Below are 13,693 nucleotides of genomic sequence, written 5' to 3'. Positions count from 1 at the left end.
ATGCCACAGGTCTCTGCTCCGCGGCGTTCCCTCCACCACCATCTCGGGGACGCTCCAGGCACGGGGCTGGACCCGCAGAACCCGTGCTCTCCGTGCTCCCAGCTGTCCCAGTGCCGTGTGACGAGGACGGGTCTCTGGTGGCCCTGTAGTCCTGAGCTCAGGCAGCTGCGACACGCACAACGGGCCAAGAGCACTCCTGGAGGCCCGAGGTCAGGCGTCCCCCAGGCCTGTCCCCCGGCATGTAGACGCCGCCTTCCGTGTCCTCACATGGTTGTCCCTGTGTGCATGTCTGTCTCGGTCTCCTCTCCTCATGGGGACACTGATCCTAATGGGCCAGGGCCACCCGGATGACCTCACTGGACCTTAACCAGGTTTAAAGGCCCTCTGTCCACACAGTCGCATCAGGGTTTAGAGCTTAAACACACTGATTTGGGCGCCGCGGTTCCGTCCATAACATACCTTTTTGGGAAGAGAAGGTCACACAGTGACCAGGGGCAACCCAGGAGTGTGGCCGCGCTGGCCCCAGGGAGCTGGCGGACGGGACGGGGGCAGGGCCACACACCTGAGCCGGGGAGCGTGGGCTGGTGTCATGCCCCATGCCACCAGGCGGTGTCTAGCAGTCCCCGCCTCGCGGGTCTCCGGTCTCCCGGGGCCTGCGTCCGAGACCGAGACCGGCTTCCCGGGAAGCGGAGCCCGCGCTCTCAGACACTCACGTTGGTCCTTCTGCCCCAGCTTAATTAGCGCCGCGGTCCCGAGCGGCGTTTAAATAGACAGTAGCGCCGATGATCACTCCTCTTTGGGACTGAAGACAAATCCATTTAACCTGAGCAAAAGTTCTGTAGAGGACGGCTCTGTGACAGGAACACGGCTTACCTCGCAGACCGCACGAGAGGCGCCTTCCAGCGTGTGTCTGGTCGTTGAGTCTCAGCAAGCACAGGGCGTCCAGACACCTGCTCGCGGGCGCGCGTCCCATGGAGCCGTGTCCCAGCACCTCGGCCTGGCTTCCCGCGCGGCCCAGTTCAGAGTCACTTCCGACGCGGTCCCCCCCAACCGCTGCCCCCTCGCCCACAGCCCCTTCACTTCTCGGCCCAGCTGCTCGTTCAGGCTCCCACGTCCCTGCTGGGGGTCCTGAGACCCCCTCCCCCAGCCAACATGGCTTCGCCCTCGGGGCCACTGAGACGGGGGCTCACCCTCTAGGGACCGCCGGGCCCTGCAGGCATCAGCTGGGTTGGTGGCCATGCAGGCCCGCCCCTGCCTTTGACCCACTTCTGCCGCTGTGTCCGCAGATGCTGAGCTGCTTGGAGCATATGTACCATGACCTGGGCCTGGTCAGAGACTTCTCCATCAACCCCATCACGCTCCGGAGGTGGCTGGTAAGTGCGGGCCCCCTGTGCCCCTCGAGGACAGTGTCGTCCGGTTGCTCAGCAGCGGAGCCATCCGGGTGGCGCTGGGCCTCCCGCACGCAGAGGGACATGCCCACGAGCAGTCCATGAGGACGGGCAGCCTGTGTCCATCCGGCTCCCACCAGAGCACACGGGGCCCCTCGGCTGCTGCTCTGGGGCGTGAGAAAATAGGGGGAACTGGGAGGGACCGACGAAGCGTGCGTGTGCGTGAGGGGTCGTGGGATGCGCATGTGCGTGTGCGTGAGGGGTCGTGAGGCGCGCGTGTGTGCGTGAGGGGTCGTGGGACGTGCGTGCGTATGCGTGAGGGGTCGTGGGACGCGCGCGTGCGGATGACTGCATGTGTGCGGTGAGTGCGGGACCGTGTGCGTGCGGGTGGGGCACGTGCAGGAGTGTGTGTGTGTTTAGCCACAAATTACTTTAAATCAAGTGCTGCTTCGAACCAAGCGTGGACAGCTTAGATGCTAAACACTAAAATGGGAACAGGTGTGAGGAGGGCCGGGCCCCAGAGCCGCCCGACAGCCCCCAGCCGTGCCCGCGGTATCCCGTCCCCACGTGGCTCCTCGTGTCCGGGAGCCCGGGGGAAAGCCCGTCGCCCCGGCCCTTGGCTGCAGGGTGGCTCCCCCGGGGCCTCCTCGCCCCTACCTCCAGCAAGCCCAGGAACGCTGCTGGGCTCTGGGAGAGCGCCCCCGAATCACCAGCCGCCAGCCGGCCCACGGACGGGGGGATCCACCCGGGGCAGCTGGGTGGTGAGGGCCGTGGCCATGGGCATCGGGGCCTCCGTCTCCCGCAGCTCTGCGTGCAGGACAACTACAGGAACAACCCCTTCCACAACTTCCGGCACTGCTTCTGCGTGGCCCAGATGATGTACAGCATGGTCTGGCTCTGCGGGCTCCAGGTGGGTCCCTTTCGGGGGGCGGGTACCGTGCTCAGGACGCGGCCCCCACCTGCGCCCGTCCCGGTCGGCGCCCTCGTGGGGCCGCTGCTCTGCGAGAGGGGCAGGTCCCCCCCCAACCCCCGGCCCCCGGGTCTTCCTCCTTCTCAACCGCGCCCACCCTCTCTGCAGGAGAAGTTTTCCCAAATGGACATCTTGATTCTAATGACCGCCGCCATCTGCCATGATTTGGACCACCCGGGGTACAACAACACGTACGTACACGATCTTTCATTTTTCCCCTTTAAAGGGCTCTCTGGTTATCAGAGTGGCCTTTCCAGCTTACCACGCAGGCCGGAGGCAGGTTGGAGCTGTGCGCCAAAGCCTCAGCAGCCCCGAGCTCCCCCTGCCCCCGCCTCCTAGGACACAGCTAACACTCTGGGGCTGGCTGGTTCCAGGGTCTCGGCCTCTTGGGACAGACACTCCAGCTTCCCAAGCCCCCAGGGGCTGCCGTGCTGCTCTGTGGGACCCGCAGTGGCGTGTGATCTGCTCAAGCAGACCAGAGCCCTGCAGTGCCAGACCTCCCCTCCACCCGAAGCAGGTATAATGCCTGCCCCAGATCCCCCTCCCCAGCCTGTCTGCAGTAGGACCGAGGCGGAGAAGGAGCGCAGAGGGGAAGCGGGTGGGAGGGGTCCCAGGCAGACAGGCCAGGCTCCACAGAGCAGCCATCCGGCCCCACTTCTGGGGGACACCCCGCATCACTGCCAGGCCGTGTGGCCGGGTGACGCAGCTGTTCGAGCAGGGGCATCTGTGTGGCCGAGAGCTCACTGTCTGTCTGAGCGCAGACCCCCACAGTACGGGCACTCGTGCCCCTCCGACGAGGGGGCTCCGTGCACGTCCACTCCCTCCCTTCACACCGGAGACCATGTGCGAAGCCCAGTCCAGCCCAGGGTCGCTGCCACCGCTCAAAGGGGAAGACGCCCTGGTGCCCCTCCCCCCGCCAAACACCTGCCCTTTGCGCAGAGTGACGATGTGGCGAGAGCCCAGAAGGAACCGCGGAGCGCATTCGGGGCACCGTCCCTGGAGCAGGGGAACGCTGCTGGGGACGTCCAGCTCCAGGGCTGTTAGACCTTGAGGGCATCTGGGGAAAGGGGTGGCAGGAGTCAGGAGAGCCCGGGGGAGCGTGATCCCACGGGTGCCCTAGGCTTGGTGTGTTCTCTCCTCCGGTGGCAGGTACCAGATCAACGCCCGCACGGAGCTGGCCGTCCGCTACAACGACATCTCGCCCCTGGAGAACCATCACTGTGCCGTGGCCTTTCAGATCCTCGCCCGGCCCGAGTGCAACATCTTTGCCAACGTGCAGCCCGACGGGTTCAAGCAGATCCGACAGGTGTGCGGGGCCAAGGGCCCCCGATGGCACGGGGTGGGGGAGACAATGAGCACAGCCCCAGGGCAGCCCCTCACTCCGGCGGCAGAGGGCTGCCCTCCCGGCCCCACCCCTCCCCAACAAGGCCAGCGGCTCGCCTGGGAGAGGCGAGCCCTCCGCACGTATACACGGGACCCTGCGGACTCTGAATCCCAAGAGATCCGGCCTTTCTCCAGCCCGCAGCCCGGGAGAGGGAGGGCTCCAGAGGCCGGTCAGTCACCGGCGGCCGCCCTGAGTTCGTGCAGGCCCTGGACAGAACCGCCTGCTGCACCCGACCTACCAGCAACTGGCCGCTTCCCGAACCCCCCCCCTCGACCCAGGCAGCCCCACCGCAGGTTCAGACAAGGGATGCTGGGGGAGGGGACGCCACCCTCCGGTCCTGAGGCATCGTCCCACTCCCTGGGGAGCGACGCCCCCTTCCCCACCGAACACAGCTCTGGGTGCTGCTGCCTCTGATGTTTCCGGGGGAGGGAAGAGACCAGAAGGACCCCTTAGAGGAGTGTGTGGGTTGAACCGTGGCCCCCTTCTGCCAAAGACATTGCCCCGGACCCCGTGAATGTGACTGGGCTTGGGAAGAGCCCTTGCTGGTAGCTGAGTTAGGTCTCTGGAGGGCATTAGCTTGGATTGTCCAGGTGGTCCCTAAACCCGATGACAAGTGTCCTCAGAAGAGACAGAAGGGCAGACGTGCGTGGAGAGGAATGCCGCGTAACCCGGCGCGGAGAGGTGGACCCGAGTCAGGGAGCACCTAGGGCCGCCGGGAGCAGGAAAAGTCAGGAAGGACACTTCGCGGAGCTTTGGGACTTCTGGCCTCCGGACTGTGAGCGGGGCCTTCCTGTGGGTCCCCGTCACCCTGCGAGTGGCACGTGTGTGGCAGCCCAGGATACGCATGCCGGGAGCCACCTCACGTGGAGGAGCCAGGCTCTGCGGTCCCACGGATGAGACCCTCCCCGGCTCGACGCCTCAGGGCCTGGCTTCAAGGTGCACCTGATGAAGACGGAGTCCGGGCTCTCCCTCCTGGAGATCTGATGACGCCCCTCCATCGAGAACCGCAGCCTCATAAACCAGGGTCACCCGTCGGCCCTGCTTCCGGGAGCTCAGAGCGCAGGGCAGTGCCGAAGGTCGGTCACCCTTAAGTCACCAATTCCCAGCACAGCTGTGTCCCCTTCTTCTGGGGCCTACCCCGCCTCTCTCCCCCGCTCTGGGGCCTCCCGGCCGGGTGCCACAAGAGTCAGGATGAGCCGAGGTGTGTCCTTCTCCAAAGTGTGAGAAGGGGCAGGTCATGGAGAGCCCCCAACGTGGCAGCCCAGAGAGGAGCTCCTGCAGGGACCGGCCTAGAGACGCCCAGCAGCCGGGTCCCCCTCATGCACGACCCGCCCCCGGGGGACCATCAGAGCAAGACCTGACTCCTCGCGCCGAGCGTGGGACCCTGATATCGTGACCCTGAGATCATGACTTGACCCAAAGGCAGACACTTCGCCGGTGCAGCCCCCCAGGCGCCCGATTTCAGTTCCACACCAGATGCTGCAGCCGTTTCTGGGGAAAGTACAGCCCCTGTACAGCACAGAGGTGTGTCCTCACACATTTTCAGGGTGCACGGAAGGTCACGGCTTCACATCCTGTTACCTCTACTAACAAGGTAATAAAATATTTATATCCTAAAAACCCACCACATCCTTGAGATGTCTGAGTGGCTCAGTCGATTGAGGTCTGAGTCCTGATCTCAGCTCAGGTCTTGATCTCGGGGTCGTGAGTTCAAGCCCGCGTTGGGCTCCACACTGAGCCTGGAGACTACTTGGAAAAAAAAAAAAATTAAGGAATCATGGCGTCGTCATTCACAACTGTGCTAGTGGAACAGTGCTGACCAGTGTGACCGGACTCTGATGCTCCCAAGCAGCAAAGGCACGGACTGGATAGCGGGGAAAAGTCTCCCGGAAAATCGTTCTGGACCTCGACGAGGCGATGGGAAAGGAACAGCCGGATTCCTGGATTCCTGGATTGAAGGGAAGCCTTTGTCCTTGCCTGAAAGCCGCCGTCACAGGAAGCAATGCGCTGAGCCTCCCGCCTCCAAGCAAGCAGGCCCGGCCGGGCTGCCTCCTCCTGGACCCGGCATCCGGGGCTCGCTCGCCGCGCCCGGGTTTCAAGCCCCACCTCCATTCGCCAGCCGTGGCCTGGGAGGCTCCCAGCCTCCTCCAGGCTCCGCTTCCTCATCCTGAAAATGAGGACGCTGATTCTCGGAGACACACGTCGGGTGGGCACATGGATCAACCGGGACCCCCCGGCGCAGGGGCTCAGCCCGCAGTCGACACTCGCAGACAGATCCTGGGCCGGTCTCCGGGATTAACGTTCTGCTTTCGCTTTTCAGGGGATGATCACGTTAATTTTAGCCACTGACATGGCAAGACACGCAGAAATCATGGATTCTTTCAAAGAAACGATGGAGAATTTTGACTACAGCAACGAGGAGCACATGACCCTCGTAAGTAGCTTGTCTGAGCTCATTCGGGGCTGGTGTGGGGGTCCCGCCCTCCGGCCCAGGCTGGGAACCAAGGAACCCCGACCCTCGCTTGGCCCTGGAGCGAGGCGTGACTGACGTGGGCGCCCGGCCCCAGGCTGGCCTGGAAAGCCCCCCGCGAGCCCGTGTCCCGGTGAGAGGCGGCATGTCTGATGCTGCTTCTCGTTCTGACTTGAGGCGGTGAGTGGTGACGGCGGCCCTTCTTGTTCTGGCTGCTGAGAGTAAAGCCCGTCCCCCCACGAAGGCACAGCCCCAGAAAGCCCTCTGCACACCAGCTTCCGGGCGGGCGGGTCAGGGATCCCAGGGCCCCTTCCCGGCTCACCCCTCCCCGGCGGGGGCCCGGTGTCCCGAGAAGGGGAGCTCCGCCGTGAGGACAGCCCACCCACGTCTGCGCCGCGCCTGCCCTTTCAAGAGAAAAACACAGGGAAACGTCCTTCCCCGCCTGCAGGGAAGGGGTGGCGCTGAGCCTGGTCTGGGTGTGAGGCCTCCTTCCCGCATCACTGGCGGTCCCCTCCCGTCCCTAGAGGTGGACAAACAGGACAGCCCTCTGAGATCGGGCTGCCCTGACCACCCCGTCCCAAACCGGGATTCTAGCTAACACAGAGAATGTGTGGGGCAAGGACCTCACGTCTTCCATAAGTAACAGCAGGAGAAAGTGTCCCCACGAGCCAGGGCCTCCCCAGGCTTCCCTTCATGGGGCCGGACACGGGGAGACGCGGTCATGTTGGAGGGACGGCCTGGCTCCTGAAAAGCCAGCGGCGTGTGGGAGGTGCTGTCCCCCACGGCAGGGCGAGGAGGAAAGGCTAGTAGGCCGTGCCCCTTCGGGGCCTCCGTGTTCCCCCTGTGACACGTGAGGAAAGGCCCTCGCGGGCGGGAGGCCAGAGGTCGAGCCTTCAGGACGATGAGCCTCACGGAGCGACCATCACTGCTTTACTGCCTCCCGCCGGCTGTTCATGTAAGGGGAGCAGGGTGCCCTCTGCCCCCTCACAGAGCGAGGGCCTGTGGGCAGACCAGGGGCCCGTGCGTTGGCCAGGGAGCCCCCCAAGCACCCCCTTCTTGGTGGACTTGGGGGCTGGCAGCGGAAGAGGGGAAGGCCCCAGAGTGGAAAGGGTCAGAATGGATTTAGGGCCTCTGCCGACACCCCCGGCAGCAGGCCTGGGTGCTGCGCCCCGTGTGGCTGGGGCCCGAGGTCCCGGCACGGCTCCCTCCAGGACACAGTGCCTGGGCCGTGTCCCCGGCCCCAGGCGAGCTCCCCTGAGGCCTGCCGAGCAGGGCCCTGTCACGGCCTGAGCTCCGGAGCCACCTCGAAGAGCCGGGGATCAACTCCTGGGCTCGATAAGGAAGGGGGCTGATCAGGGACAGGGAAAAGGGCCACTGGTCACCCTGGGGTTCAGCTAGGGGCGGGGCCAGACGCTGAGCTGAGCGGAGAGGTGCACTGCCAGGTCAGGCTTCCCGGCGGCTTCCCAGAGACCGGGTGCAAAGAGCTCAGGCCCACGCAGGGCCCACAAGCCCTCGCTGGTGTGTCCAGGGGACTTCCTGCTGGGTCACCTTCAGACCCTGATTGGGGCCCACGCTCTGTCCTGGGACGTCGGTGACGCCTGGGGACCGTCACGTGCCAGGCCACACCGAGCCAGCCTTCCGGCCAGTCCTGAAGGCGCTCACCTTCGGGCTTAGTGAACACACTGTGGACGCGACCAGTCATTCTAAAGGGCCCACGTCAGGCCCGAACCTCAGCAGGCCCAGAGGGCCAGTCTCCGGGGATGAAAGTCACCCCCCGGGAGGAAGTGGCAGCAGGCGGCCGAGCTGGGGGACACCATCTGGCACCGGGGGGTGGCCAGGAAGGCTGGAAGGAGCAGGATATGGAAGGGGGCGGCTGGGGGAGGGAAGGCTTCTCCGGAGTGTGGCTCAGGCAGAAAGGGCAGGGGCGCCGGGCAGAGAGCGCGGGTTCCCAGGGGAGACACGGGCCCGGGAGCAGAGGGCGGAAGCCCACAGCGCCTTCTCCTGGGGGCGGCGAGTCCAGACCCAGACAGCAGCAGCGAGACCCGCTCCATGCTGCACGCCTGATCCCAGATCTCTCCTCCAGCTGAAGATGATCCTGATCAAATGCTGTGACATCTCCAACGAGGTCCGTCCGATGGAAGTCGCGGAGCCCTGGGTGGACTGCTTGTTGGAGGAGTACTTCATGCAGGTAGGAGCGACCCCCACCCTCAGGACCTCCGGCCGCCCAGCTTGGCCCTTTCTAGGCTCCGTGTTAGAAGAGCGACAGGGGGTGCCCAGGGGGACGAGCGGAGCGGGTCCCAGACGGCTTCCCCAGCTTCCAGGAAGCCCTCGCAGCAGGGCCACACCGAGATGACCGGGTCCACCCTGACATGGGGAAGACGGGGGCAGCCTGGGAAGGCGAGCGCTGGAACCCGCCACCCCTGCCAGTAACTGAGCGGCTCGTGGGGTGGACAAGTCTGGCGAGTGGCCCTGAAAGAGAAGCGGCAGAGGCAGGAGGGGCCCCCAGGGGCAGGGGACACCAAGCAGGTCGGCGGTCTCTGCCAGCCCTGGGGAGGCCCTCGGAGAACCCAGCCAGCCCACATGGGCCGTGCCAGCCGGCCAGCAAGGTGGACCCCAGAAGGAGGCCGGGGGGCCTGCAGGCCGCCTCTGCCACGCAGCAGCTTGTGTCACGTCCCCGTCCCCATCCTCATCTCCACGGCCGCCCCACATGCCCTCTGAACGGTCCGGTGGCCGCAGCAGATCCCGCCTCCCTCCCTGTCGCTAGTTTGGCCCCAGCAGAGCAGTCTGGTCGGGTGAGGCCCGGGAACACGCCCCGAGCCCTGGGTCCCCAGAGTCCACGGTGTTTCTCTCTAACGCTGTGGCCGGCTCCCTGCACCCCACAGAGCGACCGCGAGAAGTCCGAGGGCCTTCCCGTGGCCCCTTTCATGGACCGGGACAAAGTGACCAAAGCCACGGCCCAAATCGGGTTCATCAAGTTTGTCCTGATCCCAATGTTCGAAATGGTGACCAAGGTGAGTGACTGTCCCCACATGCTGAGGACGCTGCATGGAGAGACACACGGCGTGTGCACACATGTTCCCATGCACGCCCGTGTGCGATCTAAGGTGGGACCCGAGGCCCCTCCGCCAGCATCCCCGGAGCCCGCACCCTCTGGCCTCCCCAGCTCGTGCCCCCCGGAGCCACCGACAGGCCCTCTGCCCCCAGGGCCCCTTTGCCTTCAGAAGACCCTTCTATCCGGCCCCACTCTGCCTGGCACACGGCTGTCCCCAGGTGGATTTCAGCAAGGAGACCGTCTCTGCCTTTCCCCTGCACCTTCCGTGGCTCCCCATGCCCCCGACCCAGGGAGAGCTGCCCCTCATCGCACAGTCTCCGCCCCCTCGTCACACACAGTCCCCACCCCCTCATCGCACAGTCCCCGCCCTCTCATCGCACAGTCCCCACCCCCTCATCGCACAGTCCCCGCCCCCTCGTCACACAGTCCCCGCCCTCTCATCGCACAGTCCCCACCCCCTCATCGCACAGTCCCCGCCCCCTCATCGCACAGTCCCCGCCCTCTCATCGCACAGTCCCCACCCCCTCATCGCACAGTCCCCGCCCCCTCGTCACACAGTCCCCGCCCCCTCATCGCACAGTCCCCGCCCCCTCATCGCACACAGTCCCCGCCCCCTCATCGCACACAGTCCCCACCCCCTCATCGCACAGTCCCCGCCCCCTCATCGCACAGTCCCCGCCCCCTCATCGCACACAGTCCCCGCCCTCCCCGCAAGCCTCTTGCAGGACAGTCCTCCCCTTTCTTCAAGCCTCCACCTCGGGGGGCGCCCGTTCGGTGGCCTCTGCCCTGTGGCCTCTGCCAGCCTTCCAGAACCACCTCAGTGCGTCCTCCCGAAAACCCCATTCACTGCACCTTCTCTGGGGACCTGCCTCCCCATACGTTCCTTCCCTGGACTTCCGGGCCTTTATCCCGGCCAGCAGGTGCAGGGGCGCGGGACTGCCACCCACATGGGCACTGCCCTCCCCCCGCAGCAGGACCGGGATGTGACCAGGGACGCACGGAAGCCATTCCAGGGCTGAGAGCTGCGTGCGCAGGGTTCCGCGGGGCAGGGATGGCAGGGCGGTCGAGGCTGCGCCACGGGAAGGGTCTGGCTCCTCCAGCCACGGGCTGTCGGGAGACTCGCGGCAAGGCTGGCATCTGGACAAGGGACGTTCGGGGCCAGGTGGGCCGTGGGCAGGTCCGTGGAAGTGAGAGGACAGAAGCAGAGCGGGACCTGGAGGTGGGTGCCGCGAGGGGAGGCCTGCGGGTCTCCAGGAGCCACAGACCAGCCAGACTCAGAACCACGGTCACCGGAGACCCCGCGGCAGGTGGCAGCCGCTGTGTGGTCCCCACCCCCGGTGTCCCAGACGCTTTCTGCTGCCCTAAGAGCGATGGACTGTGACCCCGTGTCTCTCTCCCAGCTCTTCCCTGTGGCCGAGGAACTCATGCTCCAGCCCCTGTGGGAATCCAGAGATCGCTACGAGGAGCTGAAGCAGCTGGACGACGCGGCCAAGGAGGTAACACGTGCCGCGTGAGGAGGGTGGCGTTCCTCGTTCCTCGTGGCGGGGGAAGAGCTCCTCCCCTCGCCCGGGCGCCGCGGTGGGGGGCGCCCCCTGGACCGGAGCTCATCTCCATTCCCCCAAAATCCGGACCCTGGAAAACCAGGAAATCTATACCCTTCATGAGACCAAACTCCCCTGACGCCTCGCGGCCCTTGGAGGGGTCACGGCACCCCAGTCATCATGCTGTCACCGGAGGGGCCAGGATCTCTCTGCGTCCCGGGCCCCCTCAGAGCAGTGCCCTGGTCCCCTGTGTGTCCCCTGTCCTCCCCCTGCCCCAGGCTGACCTTGCTCAGGGACAGGACAGCGGGGCGAGTCTCTCCCCGCAGGACAGAAGCCACTACGTGCATCCCGGAGCTCACACACCGCGGCTCGGGGTCAGGGCGCTGTGAGGTCCGGTGCTGGGTCCAGGAAGGTCAGCTCACATGCTCAGAGCCGGTGCAGAGGCGGCTGCACGGCCAGGGCCTCGGGGTGTGCCAGGGCTCGGGGACCCCTGCTTCCTGAGACCCACACGGACCCCCCCCCACCGGATGTCCAGCCACCCGCGGTGTGCCTGCATTGGTCCACCGCTGCCCCTCTCCCCGGGGGCCCTGAGGCAACCTGAGCAGTGTCCCTGCTGCCCCACACTTGTCCTGGTCCGGCCTTGGCCGCGCCACACATCCCGCCACATTCGGTCTCTGCCGCTCCCATCCACCAGGGCTCCTAGTTATGGTGCCCCCGGCCTTGCTGCTGGGAGCTCCTGTGCCGCTGAGCAGCGGGCAGCCTCCCAGGCACCCCGTGTCGCTCTCGTCCCCTAAACTGCTGTGTACAGTGCGTCATCAGGAACTGCCTGCTGGCCGACGGGCCGTCCAGACCCGCAGCCGGTTTCTCTCGTCAGGTCCCACTACCAGAAGGTTGCGGAGAGGTCCTGAGACTCCAAAGCAAACAGTATAGACAGTGATGTCGGAGCAGGTGTTCTTGGCAAGGCCCCCGGCAGGATTGCTAAAGCACCTTGGCGTTCCTCTCCCTGCCCCAGAGCCCTCACTATAAAGGCCCCTCGGGCCCCAGGGTGCTTTCCTATCCCCAGAAAGGACAGGCCCACAAAGGAGAAAGGGCTGCGGCCTCCGTCATCACCCTGCCTGCCAGTCTTCGGGGTTCCGCAGCCGGGCGAGCTAGCAGATCAAGCTCCGCACCGTGGCCGAGTCGGCGAGGCCTCCCGCGGCGGGGGCGTGGGTGGCTGCCGACATCCGTCTCGGTGACACTTGTCAGCATTTCAGTCAGCGGGAAGCTCTTCAGCAGATAAGGGGGCACTCGTGGGCTCCCGGAACCTGATTGCCACCTGCTCTGTCCTGCTTACAGAAGACGCAGGGCCTGACGTCCGGGGACACCGACGCACCCAGGGAGGGAAGCAGAGACAGGAGGAAGAGCGAAGAGAGGGCCATCCTGAACTGATATCTTGGTGCTTCCGGTAACTCAGACAGACACGGGCGGCAGCGGCGGTCTGTGGGGCGTGCCGGACAGGAGGGGAGGGCGGAAAACGCGAGTGGCCGACGGCACTGAGATAAGCGAGACTTTCACTCCTCGCCTATAGTTCACAGACCGCGGCTCTGAAGAAAGGGGACACGCTTTGGCTCTCAGCACAGGATCGGTCAGAACACACAGGCCACCTACAAGGGACAGCACGTGAAAGCTTCCCAGAAACGCGGTGTCGCTTACACGGCTACCAGCCCCTTCGGCCTGACGGTCACTGGAGAGTGTCTCGGCTACACAGAATGCCGGGCACAGGGCATGGGAGGCAGGGTCTGACTTTGTACCTAGGGGCAGGGACAGGCACGGGCCCCCAACAGGCCCCACTGAGCTTAGGACAAGCAGAGTGATCTGCACAAATGTCTCCACCTCTCTGAGCCCCCGAGCCTGACTCTCCCCTCCAGCGGGAATAATCTCATCACTATGGTTTTGTCCACTGAATGAGCAGAACGCAGGGACGCCTCCTGGGCTCGTAAACACGGGCATTTCATCGCCCGGGCACATCGTATTTTCCGGGGGTTCAGAAGAGGGATCAGAATTGTTTTATTTGGCCTAAATGTGCTCGACGGCGTTTTCAGTCTCAACAGAAGCTTTTCGCTCTTCCTTTTCCAAGCAGGCGGAGCCTGAAGAAGGCGTTTCGGTCACGGGTGGCGGTTCCGGACCAGGCCGGCCGAGCCTCGTGGGAGCCGACAGAGCAGGGGCAGCGGACTCTGAGGGCCTGACCCCACAAGACCGTGTTTTCTAAGAACTGTTTTGTTCACTGATACAAAAAAAAAAAAAAAAAAAAAGGAAATTCATGATGCTGTACAGAATTTTTATTTTTAAACTGTCTTTTAAATAATATATTCTTATACGGAAACGGGTATTGTACTTTTTTTTTGGTAGTGCTCTGCATCCTGGGGCTCCTTCCGGCAGTCCCCGGACCCCCCCTAGCCCCCAGCCCCACGCGGAGACGAGGAACTGTGCTTCCCCCACACGTGTATCCCAGACCTGCGCTCCCGTGTCACGTGTTGCCCCATCCCGTGTAAATTCGCGATTAAACCTCAGGCAGTGCCCAGAGCGTGTCCTGTTTGTGAGCAGCGAGGGCGCCGGCGGCTGTGTGCGGGGAGGCGAGGGGCCGAGGCGGCTGTGGGACCGGCTGTGAACACCCCACCAGGCTGATGCCCGCGCACGGGGAGGTGGGCACTGACCACCTCAAACCACAGACTGTGCTCAGCCCGTTCGAGGGTCTCAGGGGAGGAGAGCCGTCCCTTCGTCCTGCCTTTGTTTTGGGGACAAGCACTGGGGACATTCGGGGTGGCTTTGTGAGCATAAAGGGAGACTCGACCCCCGCAGAACAGCAGGCAGGCTCTGAGGGGCAGCACACCCCTGAGCCCTCCCCAGAG

General features: G+C 64.9%; 1 protein-coding gene across 4 annotated transcripts in view; it reads left to right on the top strand.

The window, feature by feature from the left end:
- PDE9A (phosphodiesterase 9A) overlaps nucleotides 1-13,365 on the top strand; it is an 81,986-nt gene extending 68,621 nt beyond the window's left edge. For 2 of the 4 annotated variants that reach the window (XM_045084435.1, XM_045084438.1), the window contains 10 exons: nucleotides 1,287-1,373; nucleotides 2,194-2,298; nucleotides 2,467-2,549; nucleotides 3,508-3,664; nucleotides 6,063-6,176; nucleotides 8,296-8,400; nucleotides 9,095-9,223; nucleotides 10,665-10,760; nucleotides 12,141-12,249; nucleotides 12,922-13,365. In XM_045084435.1, the coding sequence (XP_044940370.1) occupies nucleotides 1,287-1,373; nucleotides 2,194-2,298; nucleotides 2,467-2,549; nucleotides 3,508-3,664; nucleotides 6,063-6,176; nucleotides 8,296-8,400; nucleotides 9,095-9,223; nucleotides 10,665-10,760; nucleotides 12,141-12,233 (969 nt within the window). In that variant the 3' untranslated portion in view covers nucleotides 12,234-12,249; nucleotides 12,922-13,365. Of the gene's footprint in view, nucleotides 1-1,286; nucleotides 1,374-2,193; nucleotides 2,299-2,466; nucleotides 2,550-3,507; nucleotides 3,665-6,062; nucleotides 6,177-8,295; nucleotides 8,401-9,094; nucleotides 9,224-10,664; nucleotides 10,761-12,140; nucleotides 12,250-12,372 lie in introns of all 4 variants that reach the window. The other 2 variants (XM_045084437.1, XM_045084436.1) reach the window with 2 other exon arrangements.
- The last annotated feature ends 328 nt before the right edge of the window (nucleotides 13,366-13,693 follow it).

This window comes from Mustela putorius, unplaced genomic scaffold (assembly GCF_011764305.1).
Source record: "Mustela putorius furo isolate JIRA1106 unplaced genomic scaffold, ASM1176430v1.1 tig00000765_pilon_pilon_pilon, whole genome shotgun sequence".
Taxonomy (NCBI): domain Eukaryota; kingdom Metazoa; phylum Chordata; class Mammalia; order Carnivora; family Mustelidae; genus Mustela; species Mustela putorius.
Note: the sequence above shows the minus strand (reverse complement) of the source record. Positions and strands in the feature narration are given on the sequence as shown.